The 20981-nt window shown below is 42.6% G+C and overlaps 1 protein-coding gene across 1 annotated transcript in view; it reads left to right on the top strand.

Annotated features, from left to right (window-relative positions):
• Positions 1 to 20981, top strand: part of fbxo41 (F-box protein 41) — a 105011-nt gene that overhangs the window by 17194 nt on the left and 66836 nt on the right. Inside the window, exons 2-3 of the mRNA XM_045206950.1 lie at positions 10544 to 11472; positions 13780 to 14009. Of these exons, the coding sequence (XP_045062885.1) occupies positions 10876 to 11472; positions 13780 to 14009 (827 nt within the window). The 5' untranslated portion in view covers positions 10544 to 10875. The remainder of the gene's footprint in view (positions 1 to 10543; positions 11473 to 13779; positions 14010 to 20981) is intronic.

Genomic DNA, 20981 nt, shown 5'->3' with positions numbered 1-20981 from the left:
TGTTTCAACGTTCTTTTTCTCAGCCTTGCTCCCCTTTTGCCCTCAGAACCGCCTCAATTCGTCAGGGCATAGACTTTAAAGGTGTTGAAAGCGTTCCACAGGGATGCTGGCCCATGTTGACTCCAATGCTTCCCACAGTTGTGTCAAGTTAGCTGGATGTCCTTTGGGTGGTGGACCATTCTTAATACACAGGAAACTGTTAAGCGTGAAACCCAGCAGCATTACAGTTCTTGACACACTCAAACCAGTGCACCTGGCACCTACTACCATACCCCGTTCAAAGGCACTTAAATATTTTGTCTTGCCCATTCACCCTCTGAATGGCACACATACACAATCCATGTCTCAATTGTCTCAAGGCTTAAACATCCTCCTTTAACCTGTCTCCTCCCCTTAATCTATACTGTTTTGAAGTGGATTTAACAAGTGACATCAATAAGGGATCATAGCTTTGACCTGGTCAGTCTGTCATGGAAAGAGGAGGTGTTCATAATGTTTTGTACACTCAGTGTATAATGTAGAGTTGGGCGGTATCCAGATTTTCATAACGTTCCTGTACCATACTGGGGTATACATTATTACCGGCAATGCACACAAGTGCTATTTCTTTCCAAACTTTATTTATTTTTATGATGAGTAACAAATGTTAAAGTACTAGCGAATTCCAATAGTGGACACTAGCTAAATGCTAACAAGCGCAGGCGAGCATAAAGTAATTGCAAGGACAGACACCCCAGCTACTAAAGTTGTACAACTGTCTCAAAAGGTTTGCTGCACGCACAAAACCAATATTAGGCAGCAGGGATCTTGATCCACGAAGGGATTGATTGTCTCGATGTAACCAAGAAGCTCGATCTTGCAAGCTAACCACATCTGCTAGCAAGTTAGCAAACCAAATGCATAGCTGGAGCCCTGCGCTGGAGATAGTTGATTTATAAGATACTGTATTTAGCTGGCAAACATTTAGGAGTGAATTTCAAGTAACTTGATCACCTCTCTTGAACAACATTGGATCGTCATGACACGAAAGCTTCCATGTGCTCTTTGAGCCGGTCATGGTATGTTTTTTTTTACAATCAGCTGCTTTGGGGAACGGCTTCATAATGAAAAAATAATGCAACGCAATCTGCTTTATCTATTAACCGAGCTATTGCACAAATTGACTAAGTATTTATTTATTTTTAATATTGACGGTATTAAAGATCATGCAGTGGGTATTTCAAAATACCCTGGTATACGGTATACCGCCAAGCCGAAAGCACTACTATATAAGGAGCCATTTGGGACGCAACCAATCTGAACGTTAATCGCTCAAAACCTTAGCTGAAACCATTTGAATCTAATAACTGTTGCTCTATTTCACCGGGAGACTTATGGCGTAATTGATCTGCCGTTAATCCTGTCTCATTTCAATTTCGCTTCCTTCTCGTCTTCAAGCCTGAATAGAAACGGACGCCAATAAAGAGGTTTTGTGAGACCGTTACAGTTTGCCTGCCAGCCAGGGAAGGCTCTTTAAACTTTATATCTCTGTTTTAAAGGTCCCCTTCATTGTTTTAAAGTCTAGACTTGAAGAGCTGAGTTTAGGCACAATAGGGTCATGCAGGACAGGCAGGGAAACAAAACTGAATGTCGTCAGTTAGAACAAAACAATGCTGTGTAGACATGAGGATAAGTGATACAATAAAATACAGTAACATCTGATACAGTAAATATCATAGTAGATCAATGCTGTACTGTACTGCCTTGCACAAGACTTACCCCTGCAGGCTTGCATGATTCTGAGAACACAGTGGAAGCCCCAGGTGCCTGCTGCTGTGAAGAGCCAGGATTGTGTGTGTGTGTGAGCGAGAGGAATGCAGGGAGGATCACCCCTCTCACAGGCATACAGTAGTTAGGGCTGAGACGGTCTTGAAATTTGAGGTTAAGGCCAGACCAATGTACATGGTCACCGACATAACCATGCAGGGGGAGGTAAAAAAAGGGGAGGTCACAGTTCTGTTTGTACACTTGTTTACATGGATATGCTCCTTAATAAAACCTATTTGAAACAAGCCATTACACTTCATTATTATCTTGGAATTTCATTATTATTATTTTTCAGGTTATTACTTACAAATATAAAATCAACAAATTAAGAAATGCCAGGTTGGAGAGTATCTGTCGCATTTTCGTATTGACACAACATTAATGGAGTCAAAATGAAAGATATATGCCTACCTTGTCCTTGTCTGTTGGCTTTTCTGGATATAATTGTTTTTAATACAGATCCTATTTTGACACACAAAACCATTGAAACGAAGTCCGATGGTTTTTCTCCCACTTTTACCAAAATATTCGCATAACGTCCAAACCCTGCTGCTGCGGTCATTTGATGGCAGTGGCATTGACATTTTCTTCAAAGAGAGGAGGCCGTAATGAAAGAAATAATGTAATCTAAGCTACTGAGAGGCCTTTTACCAGATTAAATCAGGACAGGAGCATTTTATTCTTATTAAAGAGATGGCGTTCAGCCAGGCTACTTTAGGAAACTTTTGAATGGACATATAGGCCTATAGAGAGAATCAGCGAACTCACCCATGCACACCTCAGTAAAAGCACCAGTAATTCAAAGCCAACAGCGTATGTCAGACACAAGCTAATATTTATCCTTTCCTTAAAACGTATTAAACGTAGGCCTACCTTTTAGGCTTTCCTGAAAGTAGGCTATAAGATAATGAATTGACAACGAAAGTATAAAGGGGACAGCTATGCTATAGAATGAAGATGAAATTGACAATCATTAAAATAGACACAAATACACGCAACATGTCCATAGTCTATTTATCAGCAACGCTGATTATCAAGGGGAAGAGTGTTGGAAAGATTTTTCAAATACTGTGAGGAACTATTATAATTTGTGAGGTGAAGAAAAAAGACTGAGAAGCCCAAGTTGGCCACTTTCCTACATTTGCGAGAAGCAGGCCAGGACTTCTATGCGTGTTCAGGCGTGTGCGCTCCGTCAACATTAACAGGACAGAGAAAACAGACACATGCCCATTGCTAACATGAAGCGCGTAAATGATGGTATGAAATAAACCAAAACTTGTTTCTCACAAGTGTAGCAAGTTGTGAACTCTGCAAATAACGTTTCAACTCCGAGAATGAAACGGTAAATTACCATAATTAATACATGCATTAACAGAAATTAATGTAACCAAATGACAGGGATTAATGGTAAATTGCCTGTTTTACAAACCGTAGTCTACCACATTGGCATTCATAAACGTGCATTGCGGGCGGACACTGTATAGCCTAGGCTACTATTCTACTTTGCAGGATAGGAGGGCTGCACTTTTTTTTTCTTCACGCCTTGGGCAGCATATCGGCCGGGACCGGGCCTGATCAGCTTTGATTAGTCTATAAATTCAGAAAATGTTCTGTATCAAACTATGCCATGCCATGTATTGGCAAAACAATTGCTTATAATCATTAGTAAACAATCCCGTTATTAGGTAAAGTTTATCTACATGAAAATAAAGTTAATAAAAACTATTTTAAACGGTTTTGAGGGTTATTTTATTTTCATGAGTCTCTTCATCCATAACCGTCAGGTACATGGTTAGTCAATTACCGTCACAGCCCTAACAGTAGTATACCATTCATCCATACCTGGGTTCAAATAGTATTTGTTTTCTTTCATATACTCTGTGTTTAACCTGCCTGACATGCGAAGTGGAGCAGGGTTTGCACTTTTGGGACTATTCGATTGGTTCAGTTGCACAAGGCAAACTCAATATGCTTGGAAAGGGGATCCATCACTAACTGCAATATGTAAACGAAACTGGAGACAACTTTTGAAGCTAAAGTATATGAAAGATAGCAAATACTATTTGAACCCAGGTCTGTATATGACTATAACATGTACTGTAGGCAGGCAGGTGGGGGATAGTGCAGGCAGTGAGTGGGCTACAGCTTGAGTGTGTTTATGCTTGACTGAGGTAAACGCTGCATCGACAGGATCTCCCTGTGGTGTCATTAGAGATGAAGCAATCTGATGCGCTGTCTTCTGTCTCCTGTTCTGTTTGGAACTGGATGTGTACACAGTCAGTTATTGAGGAGAATGCTTTAGAGGGGCTATTTTTATCGAGCAAAAATGTGTGTGTGTGTGGGTAAACTGTACCTGTGTGTGTGGGTAAACTGTACCAGTGTGTGTGCGTGCGGGTAAACTGTACTAGTGTGTGGGTGTGTGTGTGGGTAAACTGTACCAGTGTGTGTGCGTGCGGGTAAACTGTACTAGTGTGTGGGTGTGTGTGTGGGTAAACTGTACCAGTGTGTGTGCGTGCAGGTAAACTGTACTAGTGTGTGGGTGTGTGTGTGGGTAAACTGTACCAGTGTGCGTGCGTGGCACGTGTGTATGTGTGCACTACAGCAGTACATCCAAGTGAGTTCTTACTATGAGAGCAGGCCAGTGGGACGTCAACTACATTCCAGTCAAAGGAAGTGACAAGTGGCTGACAAGCCGCCTCACTTCCTTCCTGCCCAATTGGCCAATTAAATCTCTCTGGGTTGTCTTTTATCGTCTCTGACCACGGCCTTCCTGGTTTAATGAGTGGTTATACTCTGGCAGTGCCCTTGGGCACTCCCTTTCATGGATTTAAAAGCATAGAAATGGTGTGCATTGGAAGCTGGTAGTTTCCACCATTTTGTTAAACCAATGCGAGAAAGTGTGCAAGTGCACACTTCAGGAGAAAGGTGGAGAATTGGGTCGCAGCCATATAGTCCATTTGTTTCTCCATTGTTACTTAGTCTATAGGGTGCACGACACAGCGCCTGACATCCAGACCTCAAATTGTATTTTTTCTTCTTTCAAAAACTTGAGTTATTGATTGAGCTTACCTGGCAGCAATGGAACTAATAGAATAGTCCCCAAAATGCAAACCCTGCCCATCTGTCACTCCAGGCAGGCTCAGGTGAACACTCAAAGTATTTGAAAGACTACAAACACTTTTTGAACCCAGGTACTGGGTTTTCTGAGTCACATATCATGAAAGTTTGTCAGTGCTGCAATATGGGAGTGAAGTTCTAGCAGTGCTTCAGGGGGTTGTGTGGGGAGAGCTCATCTCTATGGCAGCAGCACACTCTAATGTGCAAGCAGCAAATGCTGCTCTCCTATTAACAGATCCTCATAAGACTTTATGTAATACGGCTGAGGATTTTCTTTTTACCTTGTAATGAAATTAGGGATGATGGTAGTTTGCGGTGGCATTTATCCAAAGAATAACAAGAAAGATGTGGCCAACACAAGTTTAGGATTTTAAGTGTTTCAACATCTCTATTATAAGCTTAATAGATTTAGCATCAATGCTTAGGTTTGTTTCAAACATTTGCTTGAGCTAAATGTTGTTTTAACAGTGCTTAGTATCAGTGGGATAGACTGTTTCACTCAATGATATGCAGTTTTGTCATGAGTCAGGACAGTAATGTTAGGCCACCAGTCAATTCCACAATCAATATTGTCAGATCTGACTTAGCTGAAACCCCAACCCATCAGTCTCTCATTGTTACTCAGTACAAGTACCCACTACCTGTACAGTATCTGACCTCAATGTCTCACATGCTGGACCTTTTAGCCCAGCAGACAATCTCTCTCTGCGCTGAAGCTAAACATGCTTCATTAATTAGATCTGACGATGCAGGGGACGCCACAATAGTTGCTGGAAACCCAACCAAATGCCATGCAGAATTAATTGGATTCAATTAAGCGAGGGGCATCACTTTCAGGTTAATTGCCCTGACGACGGTGGGCTACGGCGTTCTGATGTTCTCCGCAGCGGCCCAACTGCTCACGCTCTGCGTCCAAACTCTAATTGGTAGATGGCTGGGTGGACTCACTGGACTGTTAAAGGCCATTAACATGGACCCTACTGTTGTAGCCTGCTGTTGTCACACTGACTGACTGATAGTGATTTTCAGAGCTAAATGAATTCATTTAAATAGGAAAGGGATCAGATTTGACGTGCTTGGTCTGTAGTTTTTTGGACATTTGGGTGCTGTGTTCATCAACTCTCGTTGTCTGGAATAAGACAGGTCCCAGCTCTGTTTGTTTTGTCTTGCCAAATCCTATGGTCGTTGTCAATAGGACCTGGCTAGTTTTGGGATGACTTCGACAGGCAGAATCAGGAATCAAAGGCCTGCAAGGTAAGAAAGAAACCCGGGTCGAGTGAGGCGACCCAACGTGAGCAGAATTGTGAGGCTTTGACCGTGGCGGCAGGGGTAAGGTGGTCCCCTGTGCCAGACATGCAGCCTGGGTCGACTCTCTAGACTTCATTGTTAGTGACTTAGCGTGGTCACCCTGAAGATGTAGCAAGCGAGGACGGCGGTAAACAGAAAGAAACAGACTAATGGGCTCAATGTTTACCTCTCCACTCCCGACGTCTATCCATTCAGAATGCACTGGACAAAAGGGGGAGAGGGGGAGCGAGAGAGATAGTGAGGGCGTGATAGAGAAAGAGAACTAGAGGGAGTAGGGGATAGAGCGAGGGAATGCGCCCAGGGGAAGCGGGCTGAGAAAGACGCTCTCCATCCATACACAAAGAAAGAGAATCTGGGAAGAGTTCCCGATTTTCCTCTGCTCTCCACTACTTGCGTCTGTTATAACGGGCAGTGTCCATTTGGTCTGTGTGTTTCTGGGGTCACTTAGCTGTTATAAAACCATAATCCATTGACGTTGATGTGTATAGGAATAATTGAATTAGCCTTGTAGGCTATTAGTTGAATGGAGATGTATTCGATAAGACTTGTCTAGTGAAATAGCTTTAACAAAATCATATCTCCTGATCTATAATTGGGGGATGATAGCCATCTTTCGATCTTTTCATTCTATATTTTATTGCTAACCAAAAGGTAATAAATAAACTGATAAGCCAATGCATTGAAGGAGAAGGGAAGGGCAAGATCATTATTCCTCTTCTTTCATTCAGTAGACATTTCCATCCTCGGCAGTCTCTCGACCTTGTTTCACTGAAATGTCAGATGTTTCTAAAAATGAGTTCAGCCTGTCAGTTGTCCCCTCTAAAACTATGTATGTCCCAAATGGCACCCTATTCTCTATATAGTGCACTACTTTTGACCAGGACCCATATGGTGCCATTTGGGACACAAAGCTGTGCTGCCTGTTCTTGTTTCCAGCATTGGCTCTGCAGCACATTGCATCAACAAACATCAGACTCAAACAAGCACGTTTTGTGGGCTGAGATGCAGATGTGTTATTTTAGGAAACCTGTAAATGCAGCAAGCATCAGTGCTTACTGTGGTTGTATTTCAATTAGAGCTATGCTTTAGCTCAGTGGTCACCAACCGGTCGATCGCGGTCTACTGGTGGTCAATCTCCAAGGCATTCCTAGTCGATCACCAAACATTTCTGTAAAAAAAAAAAACTATATACAGTGGGGAAAAAAAGTATTTAGTCAGCCACCAATTGTGCAAGTTCTCCCACTTAAAAAGATGAGAGGCCTGTAATTTTCATCATAGGTACACGTCAACTATGACAGACAAAATGAGAAACAAAATCACATTGTAGGATTTTTAATGAATTTATTTGCAAATTATGGTGGAAAATAAGTATTTGGTCAATAACAAAAGTTTCTCAATACTTTGTTATATACCCTTTGTTGGCAATGACACAGGTCAAACGTTTTCTGTAAGTCTTCACAAGGTTTTCACACACTGTTGCTGGTATTTTGGCCCATTCCTCCATGCAGATCTCCTCTGGAGCAGTGATGTTTTGGGGCTGTCGCTGGGCAACACAGACTTTCAACTCCCTCCAAAGATTTTCTATGGGGTTGAGATCTGGAGACTGGTTAGGCCACTCCAGGACCTTGAAATGCTTCTTACGAAGCCACCCCTTCGTTGCCCGGGCGGTGTGTTTGGGATCATTGTCATGCTGAAAAACCCAGCCACGTTTCATCTTCAATGCCCTTGCTGATGGAAGGAGGTTTTCACTCAAAATCTCATGATACATGGCCCCATTCATTCTTTCCTTTACACGGATCAGTCGTCCTGGTCCCTTTGCAGAAAAAACAGCCCCAAAGCATGATGTTTCCACCCCCCATGCTTCACAGTAGGTATGGTGTTCTTTGGATGCAACTCAGCATTCTTTGTCCTCCAAACACGACGAGTTGAGTTTTTACCAAAAAGTTATATTTTGGTTTCATCTGACCATATGACATTCTCCCAATCCTCTTCTGGATCATCCAAATGCACTCTAGCAAACTTCAGACGGGCCTGGACATGTACTGGCTTAAGCAGGGGGACACGTCTTGCACTGCAGGATTTGAGTCCCTGGCGGCGTAGTGTGTTACTGATGGTATGCTTTGTTACTTTGGTCCCAGCTCTCTGCAGGTCATTCACTAGGTCCCCCGTGTGGTTCTGGGATTTTTGCTCACCGTTCTTGTGATCATTTTGACCCCACGGGGTGAGATCTTGCGTGGAGCCCCAGATCGAGGGAGATTATCAGTGGTCTTGTATGTCTTCCATTTCCTAATAATTGCTCCCACAGTTGATTTCTTCAAACCAAGCTGCTTACCTATTGCAGATTCAGTCTTCCCAGCCTGGTGCAGGTCTACAATTTTGTTTCTGGTGTCCTTTGACAGCTCTTTGGTCTTGGCCATAGTGGAGTTTGGAGTGTGACTGTTTGAGGTTGTGGACAGGTGTCTTTTATACTGATAACAAGTTCAAACAGGTGCCAATAATACAGGTAACGAGTGGAGGACAGGGGAGCCTCTTAAAGAAGAAGTTACAGGTCTGTGAGAGCCAGAAAACTTGCTTGTTTGTAGGTGACCAAATACTTATTTTCCACCATAATTTGCAAATAAATTCATTAAAAATCCTACAATGTGATTTTCTGGATTTTCTTTTCTCAATTTGTCTGTCATAGTTGACGTGTACCTATGATGAAAATTACAGGCCTCTCTCATCTTTTTAAGTGGGAGAACTTGCACAATTGGTGGCTGACTAAATACTTTTTTTCCCCACTGTAAAGCCTTTTGCGTTGTTGGCAGTAGGTGCACTTGATTTGAAAGTGTTGCCATTTTGAACCATTTTATGTGTCTGAAGGTAGAACTACGCCTACCCGGCAGGCGCAGAGAGCAAATCAAGTGCACCTATAAGCCTACAGCTGGCCAATCGGGTATCTGCAGTTTCCTCGAGCCATAGACTGTAAAAAGAACCCTTGATTTGCAAAGTAAAGTTGATACTGTGAGATTACAAAACGTTTAAAACCATGACGAGAGAGACTCAATGAATACAGCAAAGAGCTGCTGTTTTTGAGTAGGTTCATGTTTAAGTTGTTATTCAGCACTGTCAACACTTTTGTAAGCCATAAAATGCGCATTCTCCCTAATGCGTTTGTCTATCACTCCGTGTGTAGCCAGTAGTGATGGGTCGTTCGAACAAACAGCTCTTTTTGGTCAACGTCGAATCCTATATGTGAAAGATATTAATTTGACTCCCTGATTTGGATACTTTTACTAATGTTTTTTTAGCTCCAGACATCTTATCTGCAGATAAATTATAAAAACATTCTCTGAAGATGGTAATTCCTCAGTGCAGGAACAATCTAGTGAGAAGAGAGCCTCATTGTTTTAGGCTTTAAATTAGAGATTGACTATTTTTTTTAATGGTTTTAGTTCAATTTATAAGCATAACTGAACCAAGAGCCGTTTGAGAGCGAAATGAACGGCACTTTTAGGTGAACGGAGCCAAATGATCTGGGCCACAGAAAATACTCGTTATGCCCATCACTAGCAGTTGATGTGATGACTGTCTTGTGGGTTGACAGAAATACTTTCCTCAATCTTCTCAATTAAATGTTAACTGCAAAGTAGGCTTACCTGGCAGAAGTATATCATTTGTATCTATTTGTTATTTGCCAACTTTGCCATGAAATGAGCAGCAGCAGTACAGAACCATAGCTAGACCTGCACATTAGATGCGCAATTAAAGGGCCAGATGCACAATTAAAGGGGAATTACACTCCAATCTAAATGTGTTCATTTTCTTCCAGACCTAAACATATTTCTGTCTTCTGATGTGATTTAAGCAATGACATCGACTCAGAACATCCAATGTCATTGTTTCTCTATTAACAATTGTAATGTTGAGTAAAAATTAATCATCTAAAACCAGGAAAAATACATCTGAGAACATAATTTGGGAAAAAATCACTGATTTTAGAGTTTTTTTTAAATTAACCATTATTTTACCAGGTATATTGACAGAAAACACTGCACTACTTTCTCTTGTACACTAAGGACCTGGGGAAGAGTTGCAGGGGAGAGGAGAAGAGAAGAATGTGCCTATTTGAAAGCTATAAATAAATAGTAGCTTGCGACGTGTTTCATTTTTTAAATGTAGCTCTCATGCTAGAAAAGGCTGAGACCCCTGCAGTAGTTGCTCACTTGTTTTTAGTTATTGCAATAGCATTGTGCACCATACATTCAAAGCAAAAAAAGTGTTGTCTATAAATGCAAATAATGTCTAAACTCTCTTTCTCTGTTTCTTTCAGGGCCAAAGGTAATGGTGAGACAGAAGTAACGGAGAAAAGAGGAACAAATCAACAACCTAGGAAGATTCTGAATCTGTGTGGGTTTGTGTGTGTGTGTGTGTGTGTGTCAGACTTCCATTATGCATGAATGGCCTTTGGTCTTCTTCTCGCCTCCCTCGGACATCCCTCTTCCTTCTCGCCCTCATCTAACTCCCACCTCCACCCTCATCTCACCACCACCATTTTTGCACCATGAGAGGATCCGCCCGGTACTTGGCGAGTAGTAAGCTCGCGGCGTGTTAGCGCCGCTGAGCCCTGTGCCGCGTGAGGGCCCCCCGCCGGCCTCTCGTGGAATGGCTTCTCTGGACCTGCCCTACCGCTGTCCTCGTTGCGGGGAGCACAAGCGCTTCCGATCGCTGTCCTCCCTCCGCGCCCACCTGGAGTACAACCACACCTACGAGACGCTCTACGTGCTCTCCAAGTCCAACAGCGTGTGCGACGCCGCTGCGCTACTCCCCCTGGTGGCCGACGGAGACCTTCTCCTTGCTCCTTCTGTTGCCAGCGGCAACCGCAACAACAACATTAACGACCCCTTCGACGGTCTTCAACTCCGGTCTTCCGCCTTCAGGGACTTCAAGGAGCGCCGCTTCCCGTGCCGCGAGCTTCCCTGCCCGGACGACCTCGGCGGTTTATCCACAACGTCCAACGCCGCGGCTTGCTACATCCCCAATGTAGATTTCCCCCTGGGGGAGATCTTTGTGAAGAAAGCCATGAGCTCCGCCGGTGACCACCAGGGTTCGCACGGCAACCAAAGCACGGCCGTGGCAGTGGCGGCGAATGTGGCGGCGAGCGCGGTCGAAGCGGCCTATGAGGAGGGCCTGGCCAGGCTGAAGGCAAGGGCCTTTGAGCGTCTGGAGCTGGACGAGAGGCTTGAGAAACTCTCAGAGGAGGTAATGGTAGTAATCTAAGTTTTTCTTTATTTCAGTGTTTCCCAAACCTCTCCTTGAGTACTCCGAGCCATTCCACTTATTCAATGTATACCAGTACTATCACACCTAATTCATTTGGTGAACTAATCACCAAGCCCACTAAGCTCATTAATAATAATAATATAATATGCCATTTAGCAGACGCTTTTATCCAAAGCGACTTACAGTCATGCGTGCATACATTTTTTTTTTGTGTATGGGTGGTCCCGGGGATCGAACCCACTACCTTAGCGTTACAAGCGCCGTGCTCTACCAGCTGAGCTACAGAGGACCACTTAATTGAATCAGGCTAGTTCTGGAAAACTACTATGTGGAATGGCTGAGAATACTCAAGAAGAGGTTTGGGAAACACTGATTATTTAATTTCATCCCACCACGCTTCTTTGGAAGAGAAAAGTTTAAAAATATATATTTTTTGTATTTTCTCCCCTTTTACCAGAAGATTTGTTGACTGTATTTGACATACACTACCAGTCAAAAGTTTGGACACACCTACTCATTCAAGGGTGTTTCTTTATTTTTACTATTTTCTACATTGTAGAATAATAGTGAAGACATCAAAACTATGAAATAACACATATGGAATCATGTAGTAACCAAAAAAAGTGTTAAACAAAGCAAAATATATTTTATATTTTAGATTCTTCAAAGTAGCCACCCTTTGCCTTGATGACAGCTTTGCACACTCTTGGCATTCTCTCAACCAGCTTCACAAGGAATGCTTTTCCAACAGTCTTGAAGGAGTTCCCACATATGCTGAGCACTTGTTGGCTTCTTTTCCTTCACTCTGCGGTCAAACTCATCCCAAACCATCTCTTTAATTTGATCCCCATTAGCTGTTGCAAAAGCAGCAGCTACTCTTCCTGGGGTCCACACAAACATGAAACACGACATAATACAGAACATTAATAGACAAGAACTGCTCAAGGACAGAACTACATAAAGCATTTTTAAAGGCACACGTAGCCTAGTTATCAATACATACACACAAACTATCTAGGTCCAATTGGGTTGAGGTCAGGTGATTGTGGAGGCCAGATCATCTGATGCAGCACTCCATCACTCTCCTTCTTGGTCAAATAGCCCTTACACATCCTGGAGGTGTGTTGGGTCATTGTCCTGTTGAAAAACAAATGATAGTCCCACTTCCCATCATCCTCCCAACCATCATCATCCCAACCAGATGGGATGGCGTATCGCTGCATAATGCTGTGGTAGCCATGCTGGTTAAGTGTGCCTTGAATTCTAAATAAATCACAGACAGTGTCACCAGCAAAGCACCCCCACACCATAACACCTCCTCCTCCATTATTCACGGTGGGAACCACACATGCGGAGATCATCCGTTCACCTACTCTGCGTCTCAGAAAGACACAGCGGTTGGAACCAAAAATCTCGAATTTGGACTCCAGACCAAAGGACAGATTTCCACTGGTCTAATGTCCATTGCTTGTGTTTCTTGGCTCAAGCAAGTATCTTCTTCTTATTGGTGGTTGAGATGTGTCTGTTACTTGAACTCTGTGAAGCATTTATTTGGGCTGCAATTTCTGAGGCTGGTAACTCTAACGAACTTATCCTCTGCAGGAGAGGTAACTCTGGGTCTACCTTTCCTATGGCGGTCCTCATGAGAGCCAGTTTCATCATAGCGCTTGATGGTTTTTGCGACTGTACTTGAAGAAACGTTCAAAGTTCTTGAAATGTTCCGCATTGACTGTCCTTCATGTCTTAAAGTAATGATGGACTGTCGTTTCTCTTTGCTTATTTGAGCTCTTCTTGCCATAATATGGACTTGGTATTTTACCAAATAGAGCTGTCTTCTGTTTACCACCCCTACCTTGTCACAACACAACTGATTGGCTCAAACACATGAAGAAGGAAAGACATTTCACAAATTAACTTTTAACAAGGCATACCTGCTAATTGAAATGCATTCCAGTTGCCTACCTCATGAAGATGGTTGAGAGAATGCCAAGTGTGCAAAGCTGTCATCAAGGCAAAGGGTGGCTACTTTGAAGAATTTCAAATATAAAATATATTTTGATTTGTTTAACACTTTTTTGGTTACTACATGATTCCATATGTGTTATTTCATAGTTCTGATGTCTTCACTATTATTCTACAATGTAGAAAATAGTAAAAATAAAGAGAAACCCTGGAATGAGAACGTGTGTCCAAACTTTTGACTGGTACTATATGTACTAAGAAACTCAAATAAAAAGTACTTCCCATCACCACTGGACTGGAACCAAAATCCCTCCTCCATTGCAGGTGGAGCAGAAGATAGCTGCACGAGTGGGCCGGCTGCAGGCGGAGCTGGAGAGGAAGAGCGGCGAGCTAGAGCGGGCCAAGCAGGAGAGCGAGCGGCTGGGCCAGGAGAAACAGGACCTAGAGGACAAGGCGTCGGAGCTCTCCCGCCAGGTGGACGTTTCTGTGGAGATGCTGGCCAACCTCAAGCAGGACTTGGTCAGCAAGGAGGAGGAGCTCACCAACAAACAACAGTGAGTCAGACAATATGGCAGTTTACCTTTACTATATAGGCCTAGTGTAGCTGTACTGTTACGACCAGTAGGATAGGGGTGTGCCGATCTGGCCATACTTGTAATCGCAGTTGATAGTCAGATCGGATGGTACTCGTGATCGGAAAAAAATGAAGTGTTTTAATATGTCTAAGTAGATGTTGGCAAAATACCTCATCTCCCTGCAGGTTTCTAGACCAAAAAAACTGCAGGTTAGGAGCAGCGTGCTGAGGCGTGTGTGTCCTCAACTTGCAGCAGGCCGGGCAAAAAAGGTTTGCTGTCACTCAGTCAGAATGTGCATCGGCGGTTCATCTTTTTTTCCCTACCCACGGCCCGCTTGATAGATATTATGCACATTGATAGCTTGCTAGCTAGCAAACGTCCTCGCCATTTGATTTATCATAGTAGCAGGCAAACAGGAGGCAGCAGCGATCTCACATGTTTCAGTCTAATCATTTAGGAGGAGAAGTGATCAGGTGAAGCGAGTGGACGGAGAAATACAGCTTCACTCTATCTAATCAGAGCATCAGGATCAACGTACAGCCCGCCCTTCTCTTTACAGACTGGCAAACTAGCCAGTTGAGTTATTTAGACAATGTAGCACCTTGCACTTGATTGAAAGTTGAGCGCTGCCACCCAAATTTAATTAAATTTTTAGATCACAGATAATTACAATAAATACTCTGATCATAATCATATCAGGAAAATTGCCCATATCTGTTAAGATACTCGTTTTGTCTGATGATAGAGGCCTACTCTAAACCTTTAACGTACAGTATATACCTACAGTAGTTCTTTACTGTTCCAGGTCAGTCGGACATTATACTGTACAGGTTTAGCTTTACAGTATATTCTTAGTGGCTGTGATATCCACGTGTGAGTTTGTGTTTATCTGGATCCTTGTGGATAAGTGAGCCAATATACAGACGCTGTTGTTGTGCCACATACAGAGACGGTTTGGACCCTGGTTTTGGACCCTGGTTTTCCAGCCAAACAGTCAGGAGGCATCACGTTGTTTGACTTTAATTTTCCATAACTCCATGTGTGAATGTGTGTTTGCCTGGACCCTTGTGGATAACTCACAGCTGATGATTGCTGCTGGGTGCTTTGCTCTCTCTCACAGTTCACACGGTTGTCCACAGCTGTGTCAGTGTTACTGACGCATGGCTGAACTCTTTGGGTAAACAGAACAGTGACCCTGACATGGATTGTACAACGCCTTTCTCTCTCTCTTCCCTCTCTTTCTCTTACCCTCCTCTCTCTCTCTCTCTCTCTCTCTACTCACTCGCTCTCACTCTCTCTCGCTCTCTCTCTTCCCTCTCTTTCTCTTACCCTCCTCTCTCTCTCTCTCTCTCGCTCTCTCTCTCTTACCCTCCTTTCTCACTCTCTCTCTCTTACCCTCCTCTCTCTTTCTCTCTCTCCCTCTCTCTCCCCCTCCATCTCTCCCTGTCCATCCACACACACACTTTCACTCTCTTTTGATGGTGTGATTCTCTGTGGACATCCGGTCCTCCAGATGTGGCCTGGCTGCCGTCTCCATAACTCTCAGTGCCTGGAGCGTGCCTATTGGCTGCTGTCTCCATGTCACTCAGTGCCTCAGCGTGCTCATTGGCCAGTCAGGCTGAAGGGTGGCTTGGACAGCAACATCTGGCCAATAGTAGACAATCTGGACCAGTATCACAAGGGCTCAAACCACCTGGCCTACTGTGTTTGGGGCAGCTTCAACAAGGCATAGTCATTACACTTCATTCATTCAGGGTGAATGGGGAATATGAGAATAGCTGGCACACTTTATTGTGGTGGTTCAGTTTAGGGATTGTTTGATGTGAGTGAGTAAGATTGTCTCACTCAGATGGATTACATATTCACTCATCGGATGGTTCTATAATGATTTATAGTTTAAAAACATACGAATGAGCTTGTTAAACTAAGATTTAAAGTGGGCTATTTTTGCAGAAACAGATATTGTCTCTCTAGTTAGCAGGAAGCAGATTGTGCAGTCAACCTTTCTACCTGTTCTTGATAAGGGTTAAACTATTTATCAAAGTGCAGCTGCCTCTACTCCTAAACCCCTGGATGTCGTTTTTCATAGCGCCCTTCGTTTAATCACAGGAGACATTTTTATTACTCATCACTGTATTCTTTACCAAAAGATTGGTGGGACCCATCTCGTCCAAAAAGTTGACTCAAGTTTGCCAAAAAGCACCTGGATGATCATCAAGACTCTTGGAAGAACGTTCTATGGACAGATGATTCAAAAGTATAACTTTTTGGACGACATGGTTCCAGTAATGCCTGGCGAAAACCAAACTCTGCATTCCACAGTAAGAACATCATATCAAAGGTCAAGCATGGTGGTGGTGGTGTGATGGTTTGGGGATGCTTTGCTGCCTCAGGACCTGGATGACTTGCCTTAATAGAAGGAACCATGAATTCTGCTCTGTATCAGAGAATTCTACAGGAGAATGTCAGACCATCCGTCTGTGAGCTGAAGCTGAAGCGCAGCTGGGTCATGCAGCAAGACAATGATCCAAAACACACAATCAAGTCTACATGAAAATTGCTAAAAAGCAACAAATTGAAGTTTTGGAATGGCCTAGTCAAAATCCAGACCTAATCCCAATTGAGATGTTGTGGCAGGACTTGAAACGAGCAGTTCATGCTTGAAAACCCACACGTCACTGAGTTAAAGCAGTTCTGCATGGAAGAGAGGGCCAAAATTCCTCCTCAGCGACGTGAGAGACTGATCAACAACTACAGGAAGCATTTGGTTGGAGTTATTGCAGCTAAAGGTGGCACAACCAGTTATTGAGTGTAAGGGGGCAATTACTTTTTCACACAGGGGAATTGGTTGTTGCATAACTTTGTTTATGAAATAAATATGTAATTGTTGTGTTATTTGTTCACTTATGTTCCCTTTATCTAATATTAGGTTTTGGTTGGAAATCTGATAACATTCAGTATCACAAATATGCAAAAGTAGAGAAAATTAGAAAGGGGGCAAATACTTTTTCATAGCACTGTATGTTTTGTCTGTGCAATATGTGTTGTGCTGTATTTTATTTGTTTTATATTGTATTTGATTGATGTATTTTATGAAATTGTATATGCAAGGCTCCCACGTAAGAGACACCGGTCTCAATGGTGACTCCCTGATTAAATAAAGGTAAATGAAAATGATTGGCATTGTTAGTTTAGCTCAGCTAGCATTAGTGATGCATTGGGACATTAATAGAAGAAGCACATTAGAGCGTCATTGCACAGTGTAGGATGTTAAAGCAACCCCTTCCTCTTATTGTCTGTCCTTATCCTTACCGCTCCCTGACTCCTCCTATGACTCAGCAGTTAGTCTGCTTATCAGGGCTAGATAATATGTCGGCTGTCTGCAGACAGACAGACGAATAGATACTGTCCAGAGCAAGGCCTGGGATGTCATCATAGCCACATTACTGCCATAGCACAGGGCATACCAATACTAACCTGCACTCACACACAGTTTTAATGTCCAAACAATTGATTCCCATTCAAAATCCTATTTTCCCTAACCCTAAACCTAACCCCTAAGCCTAAAATAGCCTTTTTCCTTGTGGGGACCCGCGAAATGTCTCCGAATGTTCCTTCTTTTACTATCCTTGTGAGGGCTTCTGGTCCCCACAAGGATAGTAAAACCAAAAACACACACACACACACACACACACACACACACACAGCCTGCCAGCGTCAGTATATGAGAGCAGAGGCCCAAGGCCAACATCTCAGGCATTATGAGATGGGACTATCCCAGCACAGTGGTAATAACACTCAATTTTGTATTCATTACCTGTATTTATCTTGGTTTATCTTGGTTGAGATACTACCAGTATCTCTCTTTCAAGATCTTGTTGTTTCAGCCTCCTTATTTTGATGCATGCATTAACTTGATTGGATAAAGTGTGTCTGCCAAATGACTATGTTGTCATTGTAAGAGTGAGGAATATCCTGTCGCTAAGGCAGCCTCTACGAAGGTCATAGACAAAACTACCATTTGTCTGAGTTGTTTTGACTTTCTCAGCTATGCCAAAGACATTGGTTGTGTACCAAATGGCACCCTATTCCCTATGTACTGAACTACTTTTGACAAGGTCCCCTATTTCATACATAATGCACAACTTTTTTGACCAGAGCCCTATGGTCCTTGTTCAAAAGTAGTGTACTACATAGGGACAAGGGTGCCATTTGAGATGCCACCATTGGCTCTCCTTGCTTGGAAGAAAAGCTGGCAACTCAACAGTGAGGTCTTTCTGACTCTGAAATGTATGCTAGCTGCAGAGATGGAAAAAGTAAATCACAGACTGTGAATGTTCAGGCTAAGCCGCAAAGATGACTCAGCAGTGTGGTTGATGACGGCTAAAAGATGGCCGCTGCGTCTTCTCAGCATGATGGGAGATGTACATGTTGTCGTTTTAAATGATAATTTTATGATATATTTTTGAACGGTCTAGTGTCTTGGAAAATGTGCTTTAGCCCATGGTTTCCACATAATATAATAAAATATATGGGCCTAATATAAGTGTTATTATTAGATGTTATTCGATCTCCTTGTCAAGGGAAGGTATCATTTTCTAGCAACCACGACTGCTATGGTGACATTCAATAAGAACTCTACCATTATAATGTAGAATAGGCAAGCAGAGAAAGTAAACCTCTTTACTTCCTCAACACAGTCAGACACTATAGGCCTAAATAGGGTATTTTAGACTAATTTGCGATAGCATAAATCATTTCAGGGATACGCAACTACAGTTTTGCCTCAGGACAAAAAGCCATCCCAGTCATTTAAACATTTCATCAAGGTTCTAATAGTGTGTGTGTGCGCTGATAGACTCACAGCTCGGAATTGAAAACCTAGGCATATATATTTTTTCTCTTAAGATGCTCCCTGCCATAATTACACACACACACACACACACACACACACACACACACACACACACACACACACACACATATATATATATATATATATATATATATATATATATATATATATATATTATATAGTACCAGTCGAAAGTTAGACACACCTACTCATTCAAGGGTTTTTATTTATTTTTACTATTTTCTACATTGTAGAATAATAGTGAAGACATCAATACTATGAAATAACACATATGGAATCATGTTGTAACCAAAAAAGTGTTAAACAAATCAAAATATATTTTATATTTGAGATTCTTCAAAGTAGCCACCCATTGCCTTGATGACAGCTTTGCACACTCTTGGCATTCTCTCAACCAACTTCATGAGGTAGTCACCTGGAATACATTTCAATTAACAGGTGTGCCTTCTTAAAAGTTAATTTGTGGAATTTCTTCCCTTCTTAATGCATTTGAGCCAATCAGTTGTGTTGTGACAAGGTAGGGATGGTATACAGAAGATAGCCCTATTTGGTAAAAGACCAAGTCCATATTATGGCAAGAACAGCTCAAATAAGCAAAGTGAAACGACAGTCCATCATTGCTTTAACACATGAAGGTCAGTCACAAAAACCATCAAGCGCTATGATGAAACCGGCTCTCATGAGGACCGCCACAGGAATGGAAGACCCAGAGTCACCTCTGCTGTAGAGGATAAGTTCATTAGAGTTACCAGCCTCAGAAATTGCAGCCCAAATAAATGCTTCACAGAGTTCAAGTTACAGACACATCTCAACATCAACTGATCAGAGGAGACTGCGTGAATCAGGCCTTCATGGTCAAATTGCTGCAAAGAAACCACTACAAAAGGACACCAATAAGAAGAAGAGACTTGCTTGAGCCAAGAAACACAAGCAATCAACATTAGACCGGTGGAAATGTGTCCAAATTGGAGATTTTTGGTTCCAACCGCCATGTCTTTGTGAGATGCGTTGTGGGTGAACGGATGATCTCCGCATGTGTATTTCCCACCATAAAGCATGGAGGAGGAGGTGTTATGGTATTAGAATTCAAGGCACACTTAACCAGCATGGCTACCACAGAATTCTGCAGCGATATGCCATCACATTTGGTTTGGGCTTAGTGGGACTATCATTTGTTTTTCAACAGGACAATGACCCAACACACCTCCAGGCTGTGTAAGGGCTATTTTACCAAGAAGGAGATTGATGGAATGCTGCATCAGATGACCTGGCCTCCACAATCCCCCGACCTCAACCAAATTGAGATGGTTTGGGATGAGTCGGACCACAGAGTGAAGGAAAAGCAGCCAACAAGTGCTCAGCATATGTGGGAACTCCTTCAAGACTTTTGGAAAAGCATTCCAGGTTAAGCTGGTTGAGAGAATGCCAAGACTATGCAAAGCTGTCATCAAGGCAAAGGGTGGCTATTTGAAGAATCTCAAATATAACATATATTTTGATTTGTTTATCCCTCTTTGGTTACTACATGATTCCATATGTGTTATTTCATAGTTTTGATGTCTTCACTATTATTCTACAACGTAGATATAAAGACAAACCCTGAATGAGTAGGTCTTCTAAAACTTTTGACTGGTTGTGTGTGTGTGTGTGTGTGTGTGTGTGTGTGTGTGTGTGTGTATATACAGTGAGGGGAAAAAAGTATTTGATCCGCTGCTGATTTTGTACGTTTGCCCACTGACAAAGAAATGATCAGTCTATCATTTTAATGTTAGGTTTATTTGAACAGTGAGAGACAGAATAACAACAACAAAAATCCAGAAAAACGCATGTAAAAAATGTGAGGGAATTTTAATGAGGGAAATAAGTATTTCACCCCCTCTCAATCAGAAAGATTTCTGGCTCCCAGGTGTCTTTTTAACAGGTAATGAGCTGAGATTAGGAGCACACTCTTAAAGGGAGTGCTCCTAATCTTAGCTTGTTACCTGTATAAAAGACACCTGTCCACAGAAGCAATCAGTCAATCAGATTCCAAACTCTCCACCATGGCCAAGACCAAAGAGCTCTCCAAGGATGTC

Source organism: Coregonus clupeaformis, chromosome 24, assembly GCF_020615455.1.
Source record: "Coregonus clupeaformis isolate EN_2021a chromosome 24, ASM2061545v1, whole genome shotgun sequence".
In the NCBI taxonomy this organism is placed as follows: domain Eukaryota; kingdom Metazoa; phylum Chordata; class Actinopteri; order Salmoniformes; family Salmonidae; genus Coregonus; species Coregonus clupeaformis.
This window is presented reverse-complemented; position numbering and strand designations above follow the sequence as displayed.